Consider the following 24,337-nt stretch of genomic DNA (forward strand, 5'->3'; position numbering starts at 1 on the left):
TCTTCAGGATTTATTTTTTTTTTTTAAGAATACTCTGGATTGAATAGTTTCTCTGCATTGAACTGACTCATCAGATTTATCTGGTGTACTGAAGCTAAACTCTTGAGGTTTCTTACTCATTTGGGAAGATGTTCCTCTGAAAGAACTAAGACTTGCTTAATTTGCAGGTTTGTTGCTTCCTTCTCCTTCCACTATCCCCAGTATCTGGTTCTTGTTGACATGTAACTTCATAGTTTTTTGGGGCAACACTTCAGTGAGCTGTAGCTGTAGCCTGGGATAAACAAGTCATTTGCCAAAATTATACAGACATTTCAGCTGGTAACCAAGAGCTTACCCAGTTTCTTTTCTAACTGGTTGGATAAACAGCTAGAATATCATTCATACTTTCGCATTTCAAAAAATGTGCTGACTAAACAAAAAAGACATCTGCCCATTAAGCACAGATGAGAAATACTTGCTAAGAGGTAGGTTTGGCAGGTAGCATCTCTGAGTAGTTATGTATAGACTTCTGTTTTTAGTCTTTGTTCCTCTATTTCAGAAGAGTTCCTCTTCTGAAATACTCTATGTGCTTCTTGTCTCCACCATAGCTTGACTAGAAATCAAAGATTAATCTTAAAGAAATTATGATTACTTAAGGAGAAAGAGTAGCTTCTCATAAGTCTGTCTAAGCATGTAATATCTCTGCTTGTGTTACTGGATAGTTGATTCTGATTTCAGAGTTGAATTGAAGTCATAATATCCACTATTATGTTATGAGCACGTCTTGATGTAGTGATTAGGTTGGGATTCTTCACTTGATGTGTCTTAACTGTGCAAAATCAAAACACTGTACTTGAACATAATTAATTTTTTTTGTTTCTGTGTTTATAAAAGGTACCAAACTGACTGCTATAGAAGATAATTTCAGTGATGTGCCTCTGTATTAGGTACTGAGGGCTGAGAATTAAGGTAGCTCCTTAGGCCTGTACAGACGGGGAGACCACCAATAGTTTAACTGTAATGACAATTCTAAAAAGGCCATGACATTCTCCTGCTATTCAGCCTGCCAACAGAAAGCTTTTGGTATTACTTACCATGCCGAAATGTCTAGATTTTCACTGTCAGACATTCTTAATGACTGTCAAACTGCTGCCTGTATTTACTTGGGTTTATTTGTAGCTTTCTTTAATACTTCAACAATGTTTATTTTTCTTGTTGAGTGCTTGTAGAGTGTGCAAACTTTCTTCTTCCTCATTCCAATTTTGAAAGTGAGTCTGAAAGTAACTGAAGCTCATTTAAGTAAGAGCATTACTTTTGGTTATGTTGGATGATTTTTTGTGGACTGATAAAAAAGGCTTATGCTGAGTGGTGTTCTAACTTGCGCTGGAGTAGACTAATATTTTTGGTGGTAGGGAGGAGAGCCCCTTAAATATCCTGTGGAACAAATGTAAAATGAGCCCACTAAAAAGTAAAAACGCTTTGCAACTCAGTCAACTTTACCATTCTGTCAGACTTGTTTAGGCTGAGTTCCAAGTGCAAACTTCAGATACCACAATTGTGTATGTTTGGATGCTTATCACTTTCTTACATGAGAAGCTCAGATTTCATCTTGGAAAAAGTGTGTACCCAGTGCTGATATTCGTAGCAAAAAGAAAACCTGAAAATATGGTTGTATTGTATCCTAACACTAAAGAAAACCTAAGTAAACCTAAAAGACTGCTTTTGAAAATTATATCATAGTAATACAGATGTTTGCATTTTATTGTACTGCAATGATGTGTACTATGTAGGTATGTGGAACTGTAGGTTATTTGAAATGATGATGATAATCTGTCCTCGATACTTTGCAATAGCCTTCCCTCCAGTTTGGAGAGGCTGTTGCAGAAACTTCACTCTTCTGCCACGTTGCACTGCCATTGGTCTCCGTATTTAAGTCTGTTAAGTATGTGCATCAATAATTGACACTGTTGTTTTGATAAAGCATGTCTGTCTTTGATCTTTTGAGAGTAAACGTGGCTTGGGAGCACTGACTCCTAAGTTTATAGTGCACTGTCAAGGGAAAATGTCACCAGCATAAGTGCATACAAGCTGGTAGTTGGTACATGCTCATGGAACTCTAATGTGTTCAATTTATCATGTATTTGTCAGGATTGGGTAGCTAAAATACATCCTTAGTCTACCGTATAGTTGCAAGACGTAAAGCAGAGGTGGAATGGGAAAAGAGCTTTTAACTACTTTTTTTTTTCTCTCTATCACCTTGTAATAACTTCAGGTTCCTTAAGAAAAGGTCATGAAGCAATCCTAAAAATATGTTGCTGATTTATCCAAGGCCCAGAAAAGATCACATGTTGTCACAAAATTGGCCTTCTGCATCCTTTGCTTGCAGATACCAGTATATACTTGATGTTTGGGCTGCTGAATGGTGAGGAGCATCCAAGGGCAAGAGTGTGGTACAAGTGAAGTTCTGCTCTTGAAAGAACTGAAGTTTATCTGTGAAACTAAATTAGGTTATGTTTTGCTGTGCACCTTCCCACTCAAGAGTCAAGGTGCTGGCTCAAGTAGGACAAGAGTGTGGAAGCCCTTCTGCTGTTGATTTCCTTTTTATTTTTTTGAGGAACAGATTGGATCTAATGTGCAGCAATGTGAAATAGTACTTGCAGAGGGGGGAAATACAGCCAAGTGGGATTTTTGTTACTTTTCTTCCTTGCTTTTTTTTGAACTTCGCACTCTTCAGATTAATTTGTTCTCTTTTGTCAATTAAAGCCTTAGCTCGCTTTAAAATGTGAAGCTTGAAGAGATAATGTAACAGATGGGGCAAGACTTAAACTTCTGCACTAGTTATTTCCTCTGGTCTGTAACCTTTTTGTTATTTTCTTAATTTATTACATTCAAAATGTTGAAGTTCGACAGAGCTGCTTTCTATAGTGCAAGGAGTCCTGGAGTAATACAGGGGTGAGGTAAAGGTTGTGTAAACTTGAGTGCCTTTTTAGTTTGCAACTCGAATTTCAGGTTATAGTTTTGTAGTTTTTCATTCTTGCAGTTTTTAAGTTAAAGTCTAGTCAGATCCACTTTCAGAAGTGGAGAATTTTGCTCTTGTTTAAGGGCTCTGGGTTTGTGAAGTCTCCATTTTTAAATACAGTTCCAGGTAGGTGGAGGATACAGTTCTGTAGAAGGACAATGCATACTTTAAAATAGCCTTGATGATTTCTGCCTGCATAGTTTTCTTGCCTGCTTGGGAATGTGCATTCCAGAGTGGTGATGAAGGGACATGATGGAGTTTTGGTTAAGAATATAATCCTGTATTGTTAATATACTTGAAATTGTGGGAATAGAAGTTAGTGTCTTGTGGTTAAATCTGCTGGTGAGGCAGTTTGTTCCACTGAAATGAGTTTATTATTAATTGGTGATCTAAATACAAAAGTAGCTTTGTGACCATTTTTAAGGTTTAACCTTTGACTTTCTGAGCGTGGCTTTTTTTTTTTCTTTGATGTGACTGTGTTTTTAGTTATATCACCTTAAAACTCAACTGGAGAAGTAGAAGGTCAAGTGGAAACTGCAGAAGAAAGGCCTTGAAGCTATTTGATCTGAAAGACTGTCAGTTTTGGTAATTAAAGCTTTCTGAATTCACATTCAGAATTTTATGTAAAATTCAGTGCTAGTTCATCTACAATGGTGGGAATAATTGAAGGTCTACCAAATGGATTTTCATGAGAAGAGGGCATTCCATTGCTTTTGAAGTGCACTGTTTTGCTTTGTATGCATAAGGCAACATGCTGCTAGGAAGTTCTACTCTGTCAACAATTCCTTCTCTGGAGCATGGTAGGGAGTTCCCTTGTCCCTTTTCCTGCTTTGATGTGCGAACAGGGAAGAAACAAGTCCTAGCTGTGTGTCTGTAGGATGGGATGGGAACAGAAGTGATGGTTATGTAAATCTGAATACCTGCAGAGGTCAATTTGAAGCCTGTATTACAGCCTCTTGGCCAGTAATTACTGTGTCATTTTGTTCCAGTGACTGTAGCCAATGTCTTTTCTGCCCTGGCTTCACGAGGGCGGGGAAGGAGACTGGGTGTTGGCTCCTGACTCAGGGAGTGAGGAATGGCTGGGGCAATTTTTCAGTCTGGGCTTCATGGGAATTCAGCCACTTGGAGTGGGGGTGGGGATGCATTCTTCAAAACAGAAAATCCAAAGCCCCCAAGCCCCAGAACATTCTGTCTTAAACAGTGCTTACTTTTCTTAGCTTAAGTTAATGTATGGTGATTTGTGTCCAGCTTTTCTGAAGAGATCTGGTTGTGAACTACTGCTCTAGTGAAAGGCAACAGCAGGATTGCTGCCAGTAGAAAACCAAAGAGGAGGATTGTGCCCAGGGCGGCTGACAGTGCTGGGCAGTATCTCAGGCCTGGCTTTAGTGCCCTTTGTCCAGTCTTGGCTCCTCATCGGAGTTGTTTTCATTGCTGCCTTTTAAGAAGATGAGGAGTTATGATTGGAATTAAAAGATGTTTTGGGTGTGTTTGGGTGGCAGGGACATCCCTGTTGCTGCTCTGTGTCCTTTTAAGGGAAGGGAAAGAAAAGTGTGGAAATGTCTTGTTGATTCTTCTGGAGCTACTGTTATTTTCTTTTGTGCTTGTTACTGACCTTGGCTCTTGAAGAGAAGGAAACAGACCATTAAAAAAAGGAAAATATTAGTAAATTAGAAGGTAGAAAAATAGGCATGTGTTTTCCATAAAACATGTTTGTAAGTCTTCCTGTGGTAAAAATGAGTCTTCTTTTGCCTTCTGAAAGGAAACGCCCATATTTTGCAAATATCTAATAGTATAGCCAGGATTAGGATAAAAAAAATGAATCCCATTCTATAGCTGGCTGTGAATAAGCAATTGTGTTACCCAGGAAAGCAGTGAGGGTTATGAAAGTGTCTGCAGGTCTGCTGTTATATGGGAGGGGTTTCTACACTCTAAGTCAACGAGTAACCCACTGGAGAAGTTTTCTGCTTTTATTTTGTTAGCTTCTCTTCTCGTTTTCCACCTCAGGAAAGCCATCATCAGTGCCAGACTGATTCCTTGATTCATTCAGAGTAGCTTTGCAGATGAAGGGGAGATCCCTGACCTGGGAACAAAAGTAGCCTTAAGCTTAGGCTTTTCCTGCTCCTTAACCCTTTGTATAGTCAAGTAGCCGCCTCAAGGTGCTGTTTTAAGGATATACTCGATATACTTGTTCTGCCAGGGGAGTTTGCTCCAAGTCCTGTCCCTGGCTGTTGTGCTTTTCCTTGGCAGTGTTGTTGGGCACCTGTTCAGTTGGTTCATACAATGACTGAGTTCCTCTTTCTTAGACCCCATTCACCCCTTTGCACTACTCTTTTGAAACTGAACCTTCACAATCACTTTGATTTTTCTTATCAATAGTGGATAATTTTAATTTATGTTACATAGACACTAAACAGAAGGGTGTAAAGGACTGATGAAAATGAAGATGTTGATTGAGCTGTAGGAAGATTCTCCTTGGGATGTGGGAGTTCATCTTTAGGTCTGTGGGCTGCTGAATGCCATGCAACAACTTGGTATTAAAAAAGCAGAGGGCTTTTTTCCCCCCTCTCTTCTCCTGCACTGTGTTGTTCAGAACTTAAATACTGGTTTTACTGACTAATATACTTTACTGGGTTTTTTCTTTCTACATCTTCAGCTTATTACCCAGTTTTGAGTCCTGTCAGTGCTGTGTCATTCAGCTTTGTGATTGGATGCAAGGACAATTGCAGATTGCTAATTTTTTTCTGCATCATTTATTAATATGTTAGCTTTAGAAGAAAAGATTTTTAGGAGACAAGTCCCAGAACAGATTGATGTGCATATAAACAGGGAGAGACTGGGAGACAATTGTGGAGTAAAGTATCAAAGTGTACTAAATTATGCCTGCTCAAACAGATACCTCTTCAAGTCAGGTGTTTTCAAAAAAAATAGGAAAATCCATTTCATGGTGAAGTAATTTGAAGCTACATGTTAATAGGATAGGGACAGTCCTTTTTGCTGAGGAAAAATGTGTTTTCTGCTTCCCACAGCTTCTTGGCTGATAAGAAAGTTAGGAATGTTTACCTTGCTGATAGCTGAATAAACCTTTTGAACACTAACATTAATCACTACTTTTGTTACTTTGTGTGTCCACCTCTGGCCAGTGGGGTATGGCAATGCTGCTCTAGTTCTCATTCTTTTCTCTCAGTGACTTCTTGGATTTTTTTCTTCCTCTCTCAACTCGCAAGCTCTGCACTAGAAAACAAAACAGAACCCTGCACTTTTTAAACCAAACTATTTGTTACCATTGTCTCTTTACTCCAAAGTCACTAACAGCTTTCTAATCAAACAAGTTACTCCTTTTCCGGGTGCTGGAGTATTTCACTCGTCTCTTCCTCTTTGAACTCCTGTGTTTCTGTATCCTTGGCTTTGAACTTACTTTCTTTGAGTATGTGAAGTAAATGTGAGCTCAGAGTTGTACTGTGTTCTGCAGATGCTTTAGCAGCCATGTGGCTGCTAAAATTGAATCTTCTTAACTGAGAGTTACCCAAATTGAGGGTGGAAAGATACCATCTGTGTGTGTGGTTGTTCTGGATAGGGAAGGACACTTAACCTGAAATTTGCTGCTGAGTGATTGCTTGAGATTCAGAGGAAAAAAATTTGTACCTCTAAGTGGGAGGGGAAAAAAATCTTACTGCAGTGATGTATTTCTTCATACTGAGATTCAAGGGGTAAGATATCAGAGAAACACCCCCTTCCCCTGAATCCCGGAACTACAACAGTAGTTGTCAACTGCTTCTGAAACAAAAAGTAGTGTGTGTTTGGGCGACCTGCATTTCAAGTCCTTATTTACCAAATTCTTCTAAAATTAACTGTAAAATGTATTGTTTGGCTGTGACTATGTGGGCTCTAAAACACAAAACCAAAACAAGCAAATGCCACCCCCCTACCCCCAAAACATTTTAAAGAGAAATTAACTTAGGTATGCTGCTCTTTCATTGTCAAGCTGGAAGATGCCAAAGCTTGAATCTGTAACTTGAATTTTGATGCAAAGCTCTTAAACGTGTGTTGGGTCTGATTGATACTTGAAAGCTCTGAGTAGTATCTTGGAAAATCATCCCAGCTCTGTCTTAGTGGGATACTGTTGCCTGTTCTGAGGCTCTCATTTGACAGATTTTCAGAGTATAATGATCTAAAATTTATATGTTGCAGTCCTGGGTAACTGGGTTATGATTTTCTGGATTGAAAACAAGGTAAGAGGAATTCTGGCTTGAAGTGCTTCAATGCTTTGATTGCTGCTCTGATGTCTGTATTCATGTTGGTAATTTTTTGTAGTCATATCACTTATTATGTACATTTTGGCTTTGTATTTTTTAATTAAAAAACCTGATTTAGGTTTATATAAAGCTAATACTGATATAATTTTGTTTTCTTTGGTACTGATACCTTGCTCTTCTCCTCCTCCCCCAGGGGAAAAACCAAGCTGGAGTAACTCCAACTAATGTTCTTAATGAGTGATAAAACAGTAATGCCGAGCTGTGTCTAAGTGCAGAGATGGTGGTTGTGTCTGCTGTTGAATGATAGGATTTGGCTTCAGAAATGTGCTGGAAATGTGACTTAGAATCACGGAGTAATTAAGATTGGAAGGGACTCGAGTTCAGCTAGTCCAACGCTGTGCTCAAAGCAGTTCTCACAAAATGTCATTTATAGAATAATTGCAGAACAGTGGGGTCAGACAGAGCTCTGGAGATCATCTAATCTAGCCTCATACTCCAAGCAGGGTCAGCTACAGCAGCTTGCCCCAGATCTCATCCAGATGAGTCTTGAACACCTCCAAGGATCATACTCCATAGCCTTCCTGAGCAATGTGCACCACCATTTGACCACCCCCATGGCTTTCAAACAAAGGCAGGTAGTGTGTGACTGGAGTTTCCTGTTCTGAACTGTGTCAGTGGCTGTGAAGTGGGCACAGCTGGGTGCATGTCATGGGAGGCTGCAATTTGAGCTTTTACATTCACAGAACTGGCTTACAAACCATGCCACAAGCAGTTGCTGTTGTTGGAGTTGAGATGAACTAATGAGGGAATGACCATATACATACCTGTAACACTTGCATGAGAGTGATGTGAGAGAGGGGATATTTCTGAGGATGGAAACTAGTAGGAGGGCAGTGTGTGCTGCTTAAGCAGTTACTTGTGGTAAAAGGAGTGCTTTTCAAGTTGCATCCTGAGATTTAAAGAATTAAAATATTACACGAGTTTCTTGAAAATCTTGGGTTTGAAATGATTAGGAAAAAAAATCTGAGATAAAGTTGATCTTTAAGCAAAGAGAAGATAAGTACTTTCAATTACATGTTAAAATTTATACTCTAAATTTGGAATCTTTAGGTCCTAATAATACTGACCTTGGTCAGTATAGTAGAGAAATGACTTGAGACAAACACAAAGTGCAAGCTATCCTTCTGTTTGGCAACATCACTTACTGACGGGAGAAACATGGCTTGCCACTTTGCTTTTTTAGCCTTTCTGTTCTGTTGTGATTTCGTATGTTTTGCTGTGCTGGCCTGGAGTAGTGATCTGTGAAATGCTATTGCAGCTCTTTGGAGTTTGTGATCCTACGTGATTTCACTGCCAGCTGGAAAGCAAAATGGAAAGAAGCAAAATAGACAAGCATCCCAAACTCTAAAACAAGTTTTCCCACGCCTTAGAGATCAGGAAGCCAGTAGGCTTTGCTTGGCTGCTGGCTGATACTGTTACCAGGGTGTTTGAGTGGTACTCTTCAGCTGAAGTAACTTGACCTGAGACCATTTGAGATGGATCTGCATTTTGGTCTTACACTCTGGTTTGTTTTGCCTTATTTCTGAGTGTCAACCTTGTGCCTTTCATGGATAGCGTGATTCACTAGGCCTCTGTCATAAACACTTCTGGAAATACTCAGATTTAACTGGGTCTGTAATCCAATGTCCTTGATTAGGATTTTTTTGGAAGAGGGATCTAACACTTCCGTATTGAGTAGCAGTACCACCACCAAAAAGCTTTTATGACCCTGGAAGATCAGAGAGCTGATGTGTGAGGCTTGAACTTGAGAGACCGTTCTGGAAAAGCAAGTTATGCTAAACAACTTGGGTGTTACATGGATGCAGTGAGTTAAATACTGAGCTATTCTTTTAGTTTGGGGAGAACAGTGCCCAGAAGTCAGAGCAAAAATGTCTCTTGCATAAAAATTCTTCAGGAAAACTAGAAGTTAGGGACAGTTTTAAATACATGCAGTATCAATGTGTTCAAAATGTAGCGACTAATCTTTGAATTTGAGAGCAGGAAGCGGTGGAAATTGTATTTAATAAGATAGTATCCTGTGGAGCGACATGTGATTGTAGAAGCACAGGGAGAATTGTGTGGAATGGTTAAACAGCCTAGCTATTGTTAAAAAATATATGTATATATTTAGTCCTAGTTCTTCCTCTCAAGGTTGTTATTCATGCTGTAAAGATGACTTCTGTTGTTCAGGTGGTCGGTATCGTTGTTGTAGAGATTTTATACTTCTGGAATGATCTAAATAAAATTATGTTCATCTTATTAACATGCAGTGTTGAAAATTCTGTATTTTTTTTAACTTGGATTTCACATTGTTACATGAAGAGCAGCTTTAATAATGGTGGTTTTCCTAACACAAACTTTACATGAGGTAGGCTGTTGAATACATCTGAATATTTGGGAGAAGTGGAACTCTTGACTACAGCTTGGAACCCATGCAATGTATGAAGTACGTAGAGAAAAAATTGCAATGAGCACTGCTTTACTTTTAGGTGGTTAGTACATTTGTTTCTAAGGTTGTTATTTCTGTTTCAGTAGATGGTTGGTGTCATCTCTGTGGATGTACATTTAGACAGAAGGCGAGACTAAAGACTGGCTTCTCAGCTTCAGTGATTCTGTGAACGTTTTTTTTACACACATCTCAGAAAAGAGTGCTTTAGTGGTTGTTTCCTCCTCCATTTAACACTGTTATGTAAAAGGAGATAATGAAATAGCATCAGGTGCATGTCATTTGTCTCTGTGGCAGTCCCTGAGCTGCCCTGTCTGATCCCTCTTGAGTCTTCTCAAAAATACATTCAGGGAAACAGTCTTTCTCCATGGAAGGAGTGATGATCAAGTAAGAAACCAAGATACAGGCTGTTTGCAAAGTCTGGGACAGAGATAACCCCGTGGTGAGCGTGACGAGTGTGAGTAGCAGTGTGGAGTTTGATGGGGTCATCCTGCCTCTACCCTCCTCCTTGGAGGCTACACTTGCTCCAGGAGTTGGCTGCCAGTATTTGAAATAACTGCAGTAACTCTGAGGTTCTCTGTAGAGTAGTTGTGGTTCTTTACCTATGTGTTAGAAAGACCACTAAGACAAAGCTCTCTTTCCAGTTGATAAAATCAGTCTGATAATGGGATTCTGACCTCATTTTATTAATTGCAGGGGAACAGCTGTTAAAAAATCGGTCCCCACCCAGTCAACTGAAGGCTTTTGTGATAAGGCAATTGGAGGGAATCTGTTAGAATTTAAGGTGGCTGTAGTTTAACTAGGCAGGGACAAAGGTGAGTATCTGTAGAAAGTCATCTTGCTCAGTGTTGGAGATCTGAAAGATGCTGTGTGAGGAAATGACCTCTTCATTCCTTGCTCTAGGCTGACTGGGGAAGCTTGGGTTTTCTTTTCTATACTTTCTCAGGAAGCTGTGTTTTTTGGATATTGATGTGGATTATGTTGGTTTTTCCTAGTGAATGATACCCAACAAACTGCAGAAATTGTCACAGTTGCAAATTCTAATTGTTTTGATAAGCAAACAATTATTCCTCTAGTAAGTCCCTCTAGATTTGCAAACGAACGTTGGGAAACTAATATGGCTTGGATTTCAAGAACGTGTAGCCTTAGCCTGAGCTGTTCCTCCAGGTGTAGAAGTCTAAAGAAGGTTCCTCACCTCAGGAACCTTGCATTTTTTAAGTATAAAGTACTAATTTCTGGCTGTTGTTTGAAGCTTTTCAAATGTGAACTTACCTGTCTTCTCAAGCCTGCGGGTGGCTCCCCTGCTGCTGCCAGTAACAGCTTTTCTGGCTGCAGTGAACTGAGCAATGCTATTTGCAGCATGACTGCATTGCTCAAACTGGGAACCAGCAAGGTGTTTTGTTGGTTTTTTTTCTTTTTTTCCTTCAGGATGCTTGAAGGAAAAATCCTGATGCATAATTAGAGAATTAATCTTTTGGAGAAGTTCAGTCTTATGTATGTGCACACGTACCCAGATGCATGTGCGAAGGTAAAAGTCGTATGAGCAAAGGTATGTTTTTTAAAAAGAAAAATGAAAAGCCCAGCCCTTGAGAAGCAGGAAAGAAATGTATTGAGAAGAAGAGTGAAAAATGTTTGTTGTTTGAAGGACCCTTGTAAGCCCACAGAGGAAGGTTTCTGAAAAGATGTTTACTTTGATATGTTTATTTCTCAGGGCACTTCCAAAGGTGAAAGAGTTGAACAAGATTTGATGTGTCCAAGATTCTGAGCAAATCATAAGTTGCATTTCTTCCTTATTGATGAATTGTAACATCATATATGATGCTACCCTTTAAATAATAATAGAAAAATCAACCCACAAACACATGCACTTGCCATATGCAGAGCTGGGAATACTACTAATTGTCTCTAAAGAAATTATTTGTTTTAATAAATATTTTTTCGGTCATGAAGTCATGATACTATTATTCTTTCTTTTCTTTTTGTTCTTAATAGGTGTAGAGAACCATCGGTAATATAGACATAGTACCTGGAGTTAGTAAAGTTCAAAGACTCTCAGTTGTCCACTTGAATTTCAAAGATACTTAAGGGTCTCTGTTAGATTACTCTAACTCTAGACTGTGGCATCTTAGTGTTTTCCTATATTCCTAGTTTCTGGGGTGTTAGGCTGTGTGTATTTCTCGGTTCCTACTGAGTCACCTTGATTTCCCCTAACTCAGTGGTGCATAGCAGGCTTGGCACCAGCAGTCAGCAAGGCTGGTACTGTCACTGCAAACCTACACTGTCTGCCCCCACCCCTTAGTTACAAGCAGTGTTTGCCATTTTTGGAGACTTGGGAATTAAGTTCTTACAAGATTCCAGAAATTCAAATGTCACGTGAAAATATAGAGCACTTTGGGGATAGTGTAAGAGCAGTATCACAAAATGGACCTCAACTAATGGTAGCAAAAGGCTAGTTCTTCTCAGTTATCAGTGTTTAGTAGGGTGAATACTTCACAGGTCTTCATCAAACTTTTTTGGGTCTTTTGTGAGTGAAAGCAATTCTTTACAGATCAGACACTAACTCATGTAAGCAGTTTGTATCAAAGCCAACACTCACCTCAGGCTGCCTTTGAACTGTTTCCACTGTTCCTAATTGGACTGTTTGGGCATGCAGAAGGAATAGAAATAACGTATTACTTGCTTTGCTATCTAACTAATGGATATTTGATATTTCTGAGTCTTGTGAATTTGATATGAATGTATTAGTAAAATCTAGGGGAGGTGTTAGCAGTAGATGAATAGAGGAGATAGTGTGAGCAAGAAAATGGCGAAGAACAAAGTGAAAAGACTGAGCTGCTCCAGAAGGGAGAAGGGCATTAGAAGTGGCAGCCCTGGTTAGACTGAGCAGTGGACACCCTGTCCAGGTTTAGAAAGGCCGGTGAGTTTGTGAGGTTGATGTTTTCGAGGTTTGTCTTGGGGTTTTTTGTGAAGTAGTAAGTCTTCTCACAGTTCTCAGAAGCACGTTACATAGGTTGTTTGTGTTTTTCTTAGTCATGGCCTAGCTGTTTTTGTTATCTTACCCTACTCCAACTCTGGGTTTGCCAGTTCTCCCAGATCCAGTGGGAGCAGTGCTTAGCTGGTTAAACTGGGTTTTCTTTGTCCTTGCCATATCCAGAGTCAGTTGTGCCCTGTGTCCCGAGCTCCAGCAGGGAGTCACTTTGGAGCTCAAAGCCGTGGAAAGCAGGTACCTTGTCAGCCAGGGAGCTCGGGCTGTGCTCTGAGGGGGCCTCCGACTGCCGATGAGGGTTGTACTTGCACAGCACTGCCAGGATGAGTGCAGTGAATGAGCCAGGCAGGTTAACTTCTTTGTTGGTAATTGCAGATATAAATAAGGCAGCCTATTGCAATTATAATGTGAATGACAACTTTTGCAGTCCTTTTTTGGATTCCTCTGTCATCTTTTACTGAACAGGAGCTACTTAAAGCTTTTTGCTTCAGAAGTTTACTTGCAGAGATAATTCTTCACTTGTTGATGAGATGTTTAGCCTGAGAAGCTCTTGCCAAAACTAAGACAGAATGGGAACATCAGAAATAAGGAAGAAAATCAGTATTCGTTGACCGTTTAGCAAGCAAAACATTCTGTTTTGTTTCAAAGGTGGCTTTGTATGTGTACATGGTTACTGTTTCAATATATACCTGGTCTGTTTTTGAAAAGCTGGAGGGAAATAAGCTAATTCTGGGGTATAGTTGAATCAATTTGTAATGCAAAGGAGTAACTGAAGTACTGAATCCAGGGGAAATAAAGCTGTTTGAATGAAATATATCCCAATCAAGTCACACAGGAGTTTCAAGAGAAGTGAACACTGAAAGAGAAATAAGCAGTAATGTAGCACATCCTAACCCTTGAAATAGAGCACAAAATGTGGAGGGGGAAAAACCCACAGCTTTTTGGGGTTGGGAGAAGAACTTGCTTTTTAAACCCAGCTGCAAATTCTGATGTTCTGAAATGGGATGAAATTTTCAGAGGTATTGATTGTGAGAGTAAACACTCCTACTACTGTTCCCTGATACAGGACTGAATTAAAAGTTGGGAGTACTTTTTGTTGTAGTGATTGAGTTACTGTAAGTGAAACAAATTCAGAGCAAAGCAGATTTTCAAAAAACCAACACTGGCATATTGCAGAGATGTCTGTGCTCTGATTCTGTTCTTCAGTTAGCGGATTGCTTATGAGAGGGGAGAGTATGAGGTAAACCACTGGACAGTCCCTCTGGAAAGGTAGAACATGTAGCAGCAGGATGTTCACTGTGCATTTCCTGCTGCCTTCCTGCCTCTTTTCAGGCCTTTGGCTCTGCCAGGTTTTCCTCCCTTGTGCTATCTTCCCCTTTCCAAATGTTTGCTAGTCGTGGCACGCTAAGTAGCACTCTTTTAAGCAGAAATGCAGGTATGTAAATATTGTCATAATGTTACTGTTTAATCTAGTTACCTTAGAGAGGACCTTGTAATTTCTGCAGTGCTACTGTGTACCAGCAAAATTAGCCTATGCTAAGCTGTGCAGACCATTAAATGTGACCTGTATGCATAATGCACAGGTACTGTAATCTATAGCTGGGTGCTCATGAATTACTGGTAATCTGCATACAGCTAGAACAAGCAAAAAGAGAATTGTAAGTATATAAGTTAGAATATAAATACAACTGATTGGACTAGCTGCATTTACTGTACACTTAGTGAGCAACCAAGAGCCCACATCACAAATGCTTCTTGTAGTCCCTCCCTTTAAACTTCTTTATAACTTCAAGTGCTGTAATCTGTGTTGCCTATTCTTCCCCCTGCCCCTGTCCACAGAAGCACAGGAAGTTCAGATGTGACATATAAAGACAGGAAATGTGTAATGAATGAGCCAGCCCTACTTCTTCTGTAGCTATTCTATATGAATATTAATGTTACTTTTGAGTGTAACTTTCTATTTCTGATATTATACAGCTGTTGACAGTGAAATCTAATCTTTAGGACTTTTTCTTTATCCTTAGAGCACAACAATGGAAGAAACAGCTATATGGGAACAACACACTGTGACTCTTCACAGGGTAAGTTCATACAATTGGTTGTGTGTGCCTAATGCAGGATACTGGTAGTTTTTGAAAACAATAGGAAAAAGCCAGATGTCAGGAAGTAAAAGAAAAGGAAACTGTCATAATTCCTTTGTTTAAATTTAGAAGTGTTGTAAAACCATGTGATTGTAGCTCTGTTGTTGGGTTTCAGAGATAAGCCTGCCTAGGAATAACCATGCCAGAATAAAGCTTTAGAGTACATCTGTACATTACTGAAAGGAGGCAAAAATCTACATGCTTATTAATGGTTGTGTTTAAAAGTTTTAAAACTTTATTTACAGGGAGATAAAACAATGTGGTTACATGTAAACGTGTTCAAAACTGTGTTGTTTGCTTGCCACTTCCTTAAATCATTGATACACAAAGGAATGTGTACTTGGAGTCAGCAGTAGGGCTGCTTTTGCATTTAGATTGACAATTGTCTTATTTGAGTTACTCTTAAATGAAATTGAATTCTGATGTAGCTATTGTGAAGCTGTACAAAGAGTCAATAAGGAATGAATTGCTTAGGGAAAGTCAGAACAAGGTGGGATGCCATTTCTGGCTGCAAGTTAATGTTAAAGCAACCATGGAATTATGGTCTAAACAGATGTATTCATTCCAAAAACAGGTAGATGTGAAAGTGTTTTCTTAAGGGAGCAAGTTATATCATTTACCTTCAGTTTTTCATCACAGAATCTCAGGGCATTTTAAAATTGTAGCTTTGGTGGGATGAATGGACCTTGGAGGAAAAATCTGTGTGTAGGTCAACTAGTAAGATAATGTTAATTCTCTGTACAAACCTCTTAGCTGTTGATTCTCATGGGTTTAATGTTATTGATTGAAAATAACTGTTTTGGTACCTGCCCTTTTAAAAAAAGAGCAGTTAGACTCAGTTTGACCAGAAAGCTATCTAATAAAGTACCCTGCCTCTAACTGCAGCTACATGTTGAAAGAAAAGTATAAGTAAAACCAAAAATGTGTTGTGATATTTATCTAGGCTGCTCTTCAAGCTTCAAACAATTTTTAGGTCAGCAAGTTCTTGAGCAAGAATTATTTCTATGTGTAATTGCCTTTTTTTTTTTTCTTGAAGCTCACCAGTCATCCCTGGAACCCATGTAAACTCTAACATTTTTACTCATATTACCAATTAAATCAGTATTGTCTTATAGTCAAAAATAAAAAAAAATGCCATAGCAATACAGGGTTGGCTGGTAGGCTTGGTGATAGCTTAGTTTCTCTTGAAGGGGACGTTTTCCTGGTTAATAATAGCAGTAACTTCAGTGAAACCTGAAACGATGAGTTTAGTCAGTGCACAAAGGAATTGTGAAATGCTGCAGTATGGTGTTACCTTGAATGAGTTTTGAAATAATGGGTAGGAACCAGAGATTTTGTCTTTGGCTGCACTTGCAGCATAGTCACAAGTTCTACTGATAGTACTGACATGAAAGTTTGATTTGTTCATAATTTTGGTTATGATCTTTTGCATGCCAAAGTTCTGCCAACTGTACCGGTGTAACTGTCTTGTTAGCTGAGTAAGTATCTCTTCTTTAGGTGTTGAAAGCTAACGGTGTGTACTTTTAATAACTTTAATAGCATTAATTTAGCCAATTAAAAGCAAACAAAGAATGATTTCCACGTGCCAGGTGACAAAACCAGAATCCTTTATTTTTATATTAAATTGGTGTTTAGAATGTATCCTTGACTGGGAAGAGGGTTTACTGGTCAATTCCAGCACTACTCTCAAAAGACTCGTTAGAAACTTCTTTGGGAATTAAAGGTTTCAATTTCTAACCAAGAGTTTTTGTTCCATTTCTTTGCCACCCTTACAAGTTTTTGGGCTAGATTGCTACTTAGCTCTTAAGGGATTAAGCCAGTCTCAAGTTCAGTTAAAGCTTATCAGATAGCTACAGTTTCTTTCATTGAGAGATCTTCTGGTTTTATATGCTTCAGTGTAAAGTACTTGAGGAAGGAACCATGCACTTTGTGTATTGTGTGGGTTTGTTCATGCTTAGAACTCAGTTCTTTCCCCCAAAGAACTGAAGCTACCTTTCTGCCTCTCCCACGCTGCCTTACTGTGGGAGAGTAAACTAGTACAGTGCTTTTTTTGCGTTATTCTACAGCATCTGACTGGTGAAGTTGTGATGTGACAGATTCTGTTTTTTCAAATGCAGTTTTACTTAAGATACATATTGGTATCTTGTATAATTTGTAGGGATCAGCGTCTTGCTATTTCCACACACATCTAGGAGCTAGGCTTAGTTTTCTGAGTGTAGTTCTGTTTACCATTTATCTCTCAAGATGATAGGCAGCAGGATAAAATGAAAAGTAGGTGGGCTGATTTTTACTGAAAAGTTTCTTATGTGAGCTCTTAAATTTTCAGAAGGATTTAGGGTTTGATTTGAATTTTTTAATTGGGAGTGTTTCTAAAGACTTTGTATCATATTAGAAACCCCTGATCTAACTTGTGGCCTTTTTTGACTGCTCCCTGTATATGAGACTGCATCATTTCATGGACTCTGTAAAAGAAAATTAAAAGTGCAAAACTAGTCATCTTAATAGTGGTTATCTGTTTGGCAAATCTACTTTTTAAAAATAGTGTGGCAAGCAGCAAAGATCAGGTGTACAGGGAGTTTCTGCTGACCTTAGCCTGATGATTGCATTTCTTACCATGAGTGGAGAACTATGAGAATTTCTTCGTTTATGGTGTAAGAAAATATAGAGAATATCTAAATGAAGTTTGACATAAATGTCTTTGTTATTATCTTTCTTCTCCCTTTCCTTCCCCACCCAAATACAGTGCAAGCTAAAGCCTGTTCGTTAGAGTAATGGAAAACTGAAAGATGAAGCAGTGGCATGAGAAAGGAGAAATACTACTGTTTGGAAAGGGCTTTTTGTAACATGTTTTTGTAGGCTATTACATGCTCTCTTTGACTAGTTAAAAAATAAAACTCAAAGAAGACCAACTCTGGTCGTAAGTGGTCATTAATACCCTTTAGATTGTCCTCCTGCATGGTACCAGGTTTCACTTAATCCTTGAATCCCAACCATGATTTCTTGTTGATGTAGCTGGAATATGTCTTTAAAAGATGTCCAGTCTTTCTCTAATGAATTAAAATGGATGTAAAAAAAGCAGTAAGGTGTACCCTTCCCCACTCCCTTACACTTAGCCCAACTTCCTTCTTGGCAGCAGTATTTGCTACCTGCTCAAATCAATTCTTGAACAGTGAATCTCCAAATCTGTTTTAATACTGTGTGTTCCTATTCACTGCTTCTATTCACTGCTTACAGGCAAAATCTGGAGCATCTTTTTATGACCTCTGTGTTAGGGGGAAATAGGAAACGGGGGTTTTTTTTGAGCAGTAATTAATGTCCAAAAAACTGAATGTCATGTGTCTTGCAACCAAATACAGGCTACCATGTTGCTTCTGCTGTCACTGTAAGGTTATGAAACTCCTTGCTAAAGCTGGGTCATGTTTGTTGAAAAGTCTGAAAAAGAAAAGGCTAAATCTGCCAGGATGAAGTGTATGCTTTGTGAAATAGAGGGGTGGAATAGACTGAAACCTGATCTCTTCCATCCAGCAACTGTATTTTGCGTAGTTGAAAATTTTAGAAGAAATTACTGAGCAAAATACAGTATTTAAATGATAATATTCTCAAAATGCTTTCTGGGCAATGATGAAAGAGCTAGATCGTTTGCAGATCGGTTATATTTAGAAAGCTTATTTCCCACCCTTGCTGCTTCCAGGCAGAAATGTAACCATCACTGTTGTGTCTTGAAATATCTAACAGGGAGTAACTTTTCAGAGGCATTGACCTTGCTGTAGTGGCAGGTCACCCTAGAGGGAAAAGATTGAAGCAAATTACTTTTGTTAAGATGCAGATGATTTGCAAGTGCTGACAAGGTTTTGATGTATTTAATGGTACAAGTGATCTTGCTATTATTTGTAAGAACTGAGCCTGCAGTCATCCTCCTGTGTGCTGCAGTGCTGTCAGTGCCTGAGCTAAGTGAGGTCAGGCTGGGTAAGTCCCATCCTGTGAAACCTCAGAGAAAATGGGGCAGGAACGAGAGAGGTTTGAGTCACTGTTGCAGCACAGGGATATGGGATGTTGTGCTTACTGAAGATCGAAGTCTTACTGATGAGCACCTGAGGTGCAGGCCTTAAAAGTGCAAATGAGAACTCTAATGTCTTGGAAGAGACTGGTAGTTAGTCTGAAACTCTCTGCCTTCTAAAAGTGTTTGTTTATTTTTAATCTGTCTCCTGTTATTGAATTGCATAGCAGTGATTGGTTCATTGATCCTGCTTTCTTTCAAAAACCTGTATTCATCTCATTGTGTGTTCGATACAGGAATGAAAATTGTGACCATTAGATACTGGAAAGTAAAAATATTTCTTTTGTTACGTTATAGGCCCCTGGATTTGGATTTGGTATCGCAATATCTGGAGGAAGAGATAATCCTCACTTTCAGAGTGGTGAGACATCAATAGTTATTTCTGATGTGCTGAAAGGAGGCCCAGCAGAAGGACTGCTACAGTAAGTGCCACACTATACCTGGGTTCTGACTAGGGGGCATTCATCTGTGTCAGTAGTAGCTTAACCTCCTAATTGTTTTGCTCTCAACATATACCTATCTGTAACTGTGTAGTAGGTTTGTAATACAGGTAGTTTGTTCAGAGACAGCTATTCCCCAATATTTTTTTCTCAAAGTGTTTATCCTGTGCATTGTGATGTTTTTCATTTAGAGAAAATGACCGTGTTGCAATGGTTAATGGAGTTTCAATGGATAATGTCGAGCATGCGTTTGCTGTTCAGCAGCTGAGGAAAAGTGGGAAGAATGCCAAAATTGTAAGTGAATGACTTGAAGATTTAAAATTCCATAGTTATAAAGCAAAAGTGAAATGGTGTAATATCTGCTGTGAAATACAGGTGTGATGGAACATACTTGAATAATACCTGTGTGATGCTTAGATTTAAATGATGATCATGGCATGTTTATCAAGTAGGTCATGCAAGATGTTTTTTAAAATGTGACTGATGATGTTTGCACAGTGTGGCACTGGATACTTCAGATTCCTTTTCTTTATGGTAAAGTTCTTCTTAGATTACTGAATTTTGGGAAATAAGCTTTGTTTAATATTTGTTCACTTTCTTAGATGCACTTTTACCGAGTTTTCCAAAGGCTAATGTATGCTAAAGGACTTTACAAGCTGTTCAGGCACTAACATGGTTCTTTTTATGCTCAGTAGACAGTTTGCCAAAAAAGAGTATAATTACCTTAATTCCTATAATTTTGTAGGCTTATTCTAAGTGGTTGGTTTTTGAATTTTGCAAAACAGAACAGGTCATCACCAAAGGGTAATAATCCAGCTTTCTGTAGAAGTTTGGGGTTTAAGTTACAAAAAATAAAAAGTAGAGAATGTTTAGAAGTTTCTTAATTCATGGAGACAGACTTCTCAGGCTTGAAGAAAAGCTTTTTTGCTGACAGATTTTTAGTGCTCTCATGAGCTTTAATGCAGTTGAAAAAAACACCTGATGTGCATTTGTAGATTGGCAGCAGTTCTTTAAAGCTTGCAGAAGGCAACGTGTGGCAATCTGTGCAGGGCTCTCAGTATCGTAAGTAGTGTGTAGATTTACGTAAAGAAAAGTAGTTAATGGAAATTGTACGGTAGAACTTGGTTCGGTTCTGTAACACATGGCAAATCACTAAAGAGGGCTGGGTCATTCTCTGGAAACAGCTGTCTGTGTTAGTGCAAACCAGCTTTGATCTTCTGCTGTGTCTTGCATAAGCATTTCTTTGGAAGATTGGAAGCCTTGAAAGCTGAGGAGAATTACTGTCAATAACGCACTGAGGATACACTAGATTACATGTTAAGCAAAAGAGGTTTTTAGCAGTGCCAGTAACTGATGAGTGGATTTAAGCACAGAGAGGGCATTCAGATATGCAACTCTGAAGACACATTGTGTTGTGCCACAATGTCTGATTCTTATCCTTTTGCCACTTCTGCAAAAGTGCAAAAAAAAAAAAAAGAACTAAAACAACTTTAAAAACAACTCTAATCTGTATAGATAAGTCTCCTGTATTAATTGGATATAACTTTATAATGAGGATGCAACAATCACAGCATTCACAAATAGATCTGTATGTTTTGAGTTTTGGGCTTAACTTGGCTTTTGACATTTAGTGACATCATTATCATTACACAGCCAGAGGCTGATATCTGTTATTGGGTTGTAGACTATCCGAAGGATGAAGAAAATTCAGATTCCAGTGACTCGACCAGACCCTGAACCAGTGTCTGAAAATGAGGATGATAGCTATGATGAAGAAATCCGTGATCCAAGGAGCAGCCGTGGTGGTCCAAGTGCCAGCAGAAGGCACGAGAAGAGCTGGGTACGAGATCGGAGCGCCAGCAGGGAGAGAAGCTTATCACCAAGGTCAGACAGGAGGTCTGTCACTTCCAGTCAGCCTGCAAAACCCACCAAAGTAACACTGGTGAAATCCAGGAAAAATGAAGGTAACTTAGATGTTATTCTCTTGCTAAAACATTGGCTGGTTTTTAAATGCCAACTGCTTCAGTCAGTGCTGTGTTAAGGGTTTCGTGGGCTGAATGAACAGTGCTCTTGCCAGTTTGTTTGCCCATTTTAACCAGTAGCTAGCTGAAAACTTAAAAACTGCTGGTTGTATTTATGGTGGTATTTTTCATGTTCCAAAATATGTGTTCTTAATTAAGAGTAAAGCATTAAGTATTAAACAAATCCCAGCTGTGCAGCTGACAGCTGTGCAGCTGTTTACCTACACTTTAGCTGAATCTTCAGGGGCTGTCTTGTTTGAAAGAGGAAAAATTGTATGTAGCATCTAAATTAAACTATTGAACAACAGCTCTGATTATAGTCAGAGTTAGAAAAAGAGACTGATATAATGGTAAATCTATAACATAATTCCAGTACAGCCCTTTGTGTGCCAAGTTCACTCTCCTCTTTGTGTTTCCTGTGTTAATGTTGTAAAAAGCAGTGTTACAAAACTCCAGATACCTCCCTCTTTTTTTTTTCTACTGTAACTTCATCAGTTTTCTATTTTCTTTTATTGCTGTTATATAAAGAGTATGGTCTGCGGTTGGCAAGTCACATATTTGTGAAAGAAATATCACAAGATAGCCTGGCAGCAAGAGATGGCAATATTCAGGAAGGAGATGTTGTACTGAAGGTACAGTATATGTGGTGTCTGTTCGAAGGCAAAACTTACTGATATAACTCTTAGAATTGGCTATGTCAATATCATAATTATTGTTAGTAGATGATGTGTCTTTTTTTTATTACGTTATTTTGAAGGTCAATACATTTAAACATAAATCAACCTCACTTAGGAAAGGAAAATTGTTAAGCCTTGTGTTATTATTCCGTAGGACTTATTCAGATAAATAATGCCCACTCTAAACACATATAAAAAATATTTGGAAGAGTTATGAGGCTTTGGCCCAACATGCTTGGTTATCCAGTATAATGGTGTGGAACTGTGCTGTTGCACAACACTAAGTTTGCCTTCGGGTTCATCCCCAGGGATTTTTGTGTTTCACCCCATCCCTGGCAGAGTCCAAGGCAAGTGGCTTTGAGCAACCCGCTCTCATGGAAGGTGTCCCTGTCCATAGCAGGGGACTTGGAACTGGGTGGTCTTTAAGGTCCCTTCCAACTCAGGCCATTCTATGATTTTTAATTCATACTAACAATTTTTATTTCAATACATTGCTATGAATGTGTCAGGTGAAGGAAAACATACTATTCCTTACTCTGAGTATAGCAGTGCTGGTTCAAAACACATACCTAATCCTTTAAAAGTTTCTTGTTAGTGGTAGAAGCTTTGTATTTGAAAGATGAAAATAATTTTCTATGTTGTATTTTGGATAAGCCCAATAGTCTTCCATTGTATTATGGTAATTTGATAAATATCTCTAACTACTTCTAAATATCATCAGACAAAACACCACTGTCTTTGCTGGAGATTTGCTGGAGTTTTTTTAGTAAATTTATATCTGTTTTTTTCTTGCTCTATTCCAGATAAATGGCACGGTGACGGAAAATATGTCCTTAGCAGATGCCAAAACACTAATAGAAAGGTCCAAAGGCAAGTTGAAGATGGTTGTTCAGCGAGATGAACGAGCCACACTGTTGAATGTCCCTGATCTTTCTGACAGTATTCATTCTGCTAATGCTTCAGAAAGAGATGGTGAGTATGAAACCTTGATTTCTAAAGAGAAAAGAATTCCATGTGTTGTCAAGATGTGAAATACCTAAGTGGGATGAGAGAGTGGGGGGGGGAGAAGAGTTAGGAGTGAGACTGTCGTGTGGGTAAATTTTTGTTTGAATATGATTGAAATCCACACCTTCAAAAACAGTGGAGAAAAAGATACAGTCCCTATTCTTGTGATTGTTCTTTCAGGAATATAAAGTTTAGGTTTTTTTGTAATAATAAGCATAGATTTAACATCTTCATAAAAATTCTCTACAAAAGCTTATTCCCATTTGAGCAGGTCACACCACCATTTAAATTACAATCATTTCATGAAAAAACAACTTTTATTTAACAGACATCTCAGAAATTCAGTCGCTGGCATCAGATCATTCCAACCGATCACATGACAGGCCTCGCCGCAGTCGTTCACGATCTCCTGACCAGAGGTCAGAACCTTCAGACCATTCCAGACATTCTCCACAGCAACCCAGCAACGGCAGGTGATGGCAGCATTGTATGATTTTTAAATCAACTATTTAATGTGACATATAAGTTGTAGGAGTGCTTGGATTTATGTGATGTAACAAATATGATGCAGAACTATGAAGGTAATAATATGACATTGTGTCAAGAGATGCAGCTGGTAATGATCCAATTTTTTTAGACTTGAGAAATTGAACCTTTCTTTGGTGTTATAACTTTTTTAAATGTGGTTGTAAGCATGATTCTATGAAAGATAGCGTAAGTTTGATAATTATATATGTTATTGAATAACATGCAGTTATATGGTGGTTTCAGAAAGCAGTTGGCTGCAAGGAGATTTGAGATGACATGTATTACAATTCCTATTGAATGTTCAACCTGGGTAAACTTGTTGAAATCTTGCTTTGTTTAGGCATAGGATTTTTATTTTCCTCACTAGCCTTCTTTAAAAGTTACGTTTCTGAATACATTTAATCCCTACAAAATAAGGTATATTGCACAGCAGAATTACCTTTTACGGTGTAGCTTTTAATATTTGAACCTGGTAATGGGACATTGATGATAATTCTTTTGTAGGTAAGTCTAATTTTATACAAATTCAGAGAGAAGTAATGTACTATATGGTTTGGAATTTCCTCTCCTGCCATGTGAAACTTTAATCTTGAATAACAAATCTGTCCTGTTTTGCATTTCCACAATTTGGAAATAAACAATTTACTGAAATAGTTTCAGTATTGGAGTTCAGATTCTACTAGATACTTGTAAGAGAAGTTTACCTTCTGAGTGCTCATGGTGGAGCACTAGTTAGAATTGTCTAT

The 24,337-nt window shown here is 38.6% G+C and overlaps 1 protein-coding gene across 7 annotated transcripts in view; it reads left to right on the forward strand.

Moving 5' to 3' along the window:
* Positions 1–24,337, forward strand: part of TJP1 (tight junction protein 1) — a 162,606-nt gene that overhangs the window by 105,066 nt on the left and 33,203 nt on the right. For all 7 annotated transcript variants that reach the window (XM_051770463.1, XM_051770462.1, XM_051770464.1 and 4 more), the window contains 7 exons: positions 14,747–14,803; positions 19,218–19,342; positions 19,552–19,654; positions 21,045–21,324; positions 21,910–22,013; positions 22,862–23,030; positions 23,392–23,536. In XM_051770463.1, coding sequence (XP_051626423.1) covers positions 14,747–14,803; positions 19,218–19,342; positions 19,552–19,654; positions 21,045–21,324; positions 21,910–22,013; positions 22,862–23,030; positions 23,392–23,536 — 983 coding nt within the window. The remainder of the gene's footprint in view (positions 1–14,746; positions 14,804–19,217; positions 19,343–19,551; positions 19,655–21,044; positions 21,325–21,909; positions 22,014–22,861; positions 23,031–23,391; positions 23,537–24,337) is intronic.

Source organism: Manacus candei, unplaced genomic scaffold (assembly GCF_025592945.1).
Source record: "Manacus candei isolate 608988 ecotype Guabito, Panama unplaced genomic scaffold, ASM2559294v1 h1tg000119l, whole genome shotgun sequence".
Lineage (NCBI taxonomy): Eukaryota > Metazoa > Chordata > Aves > Passeriformes > Pipridae > Manacus > Manacus candei.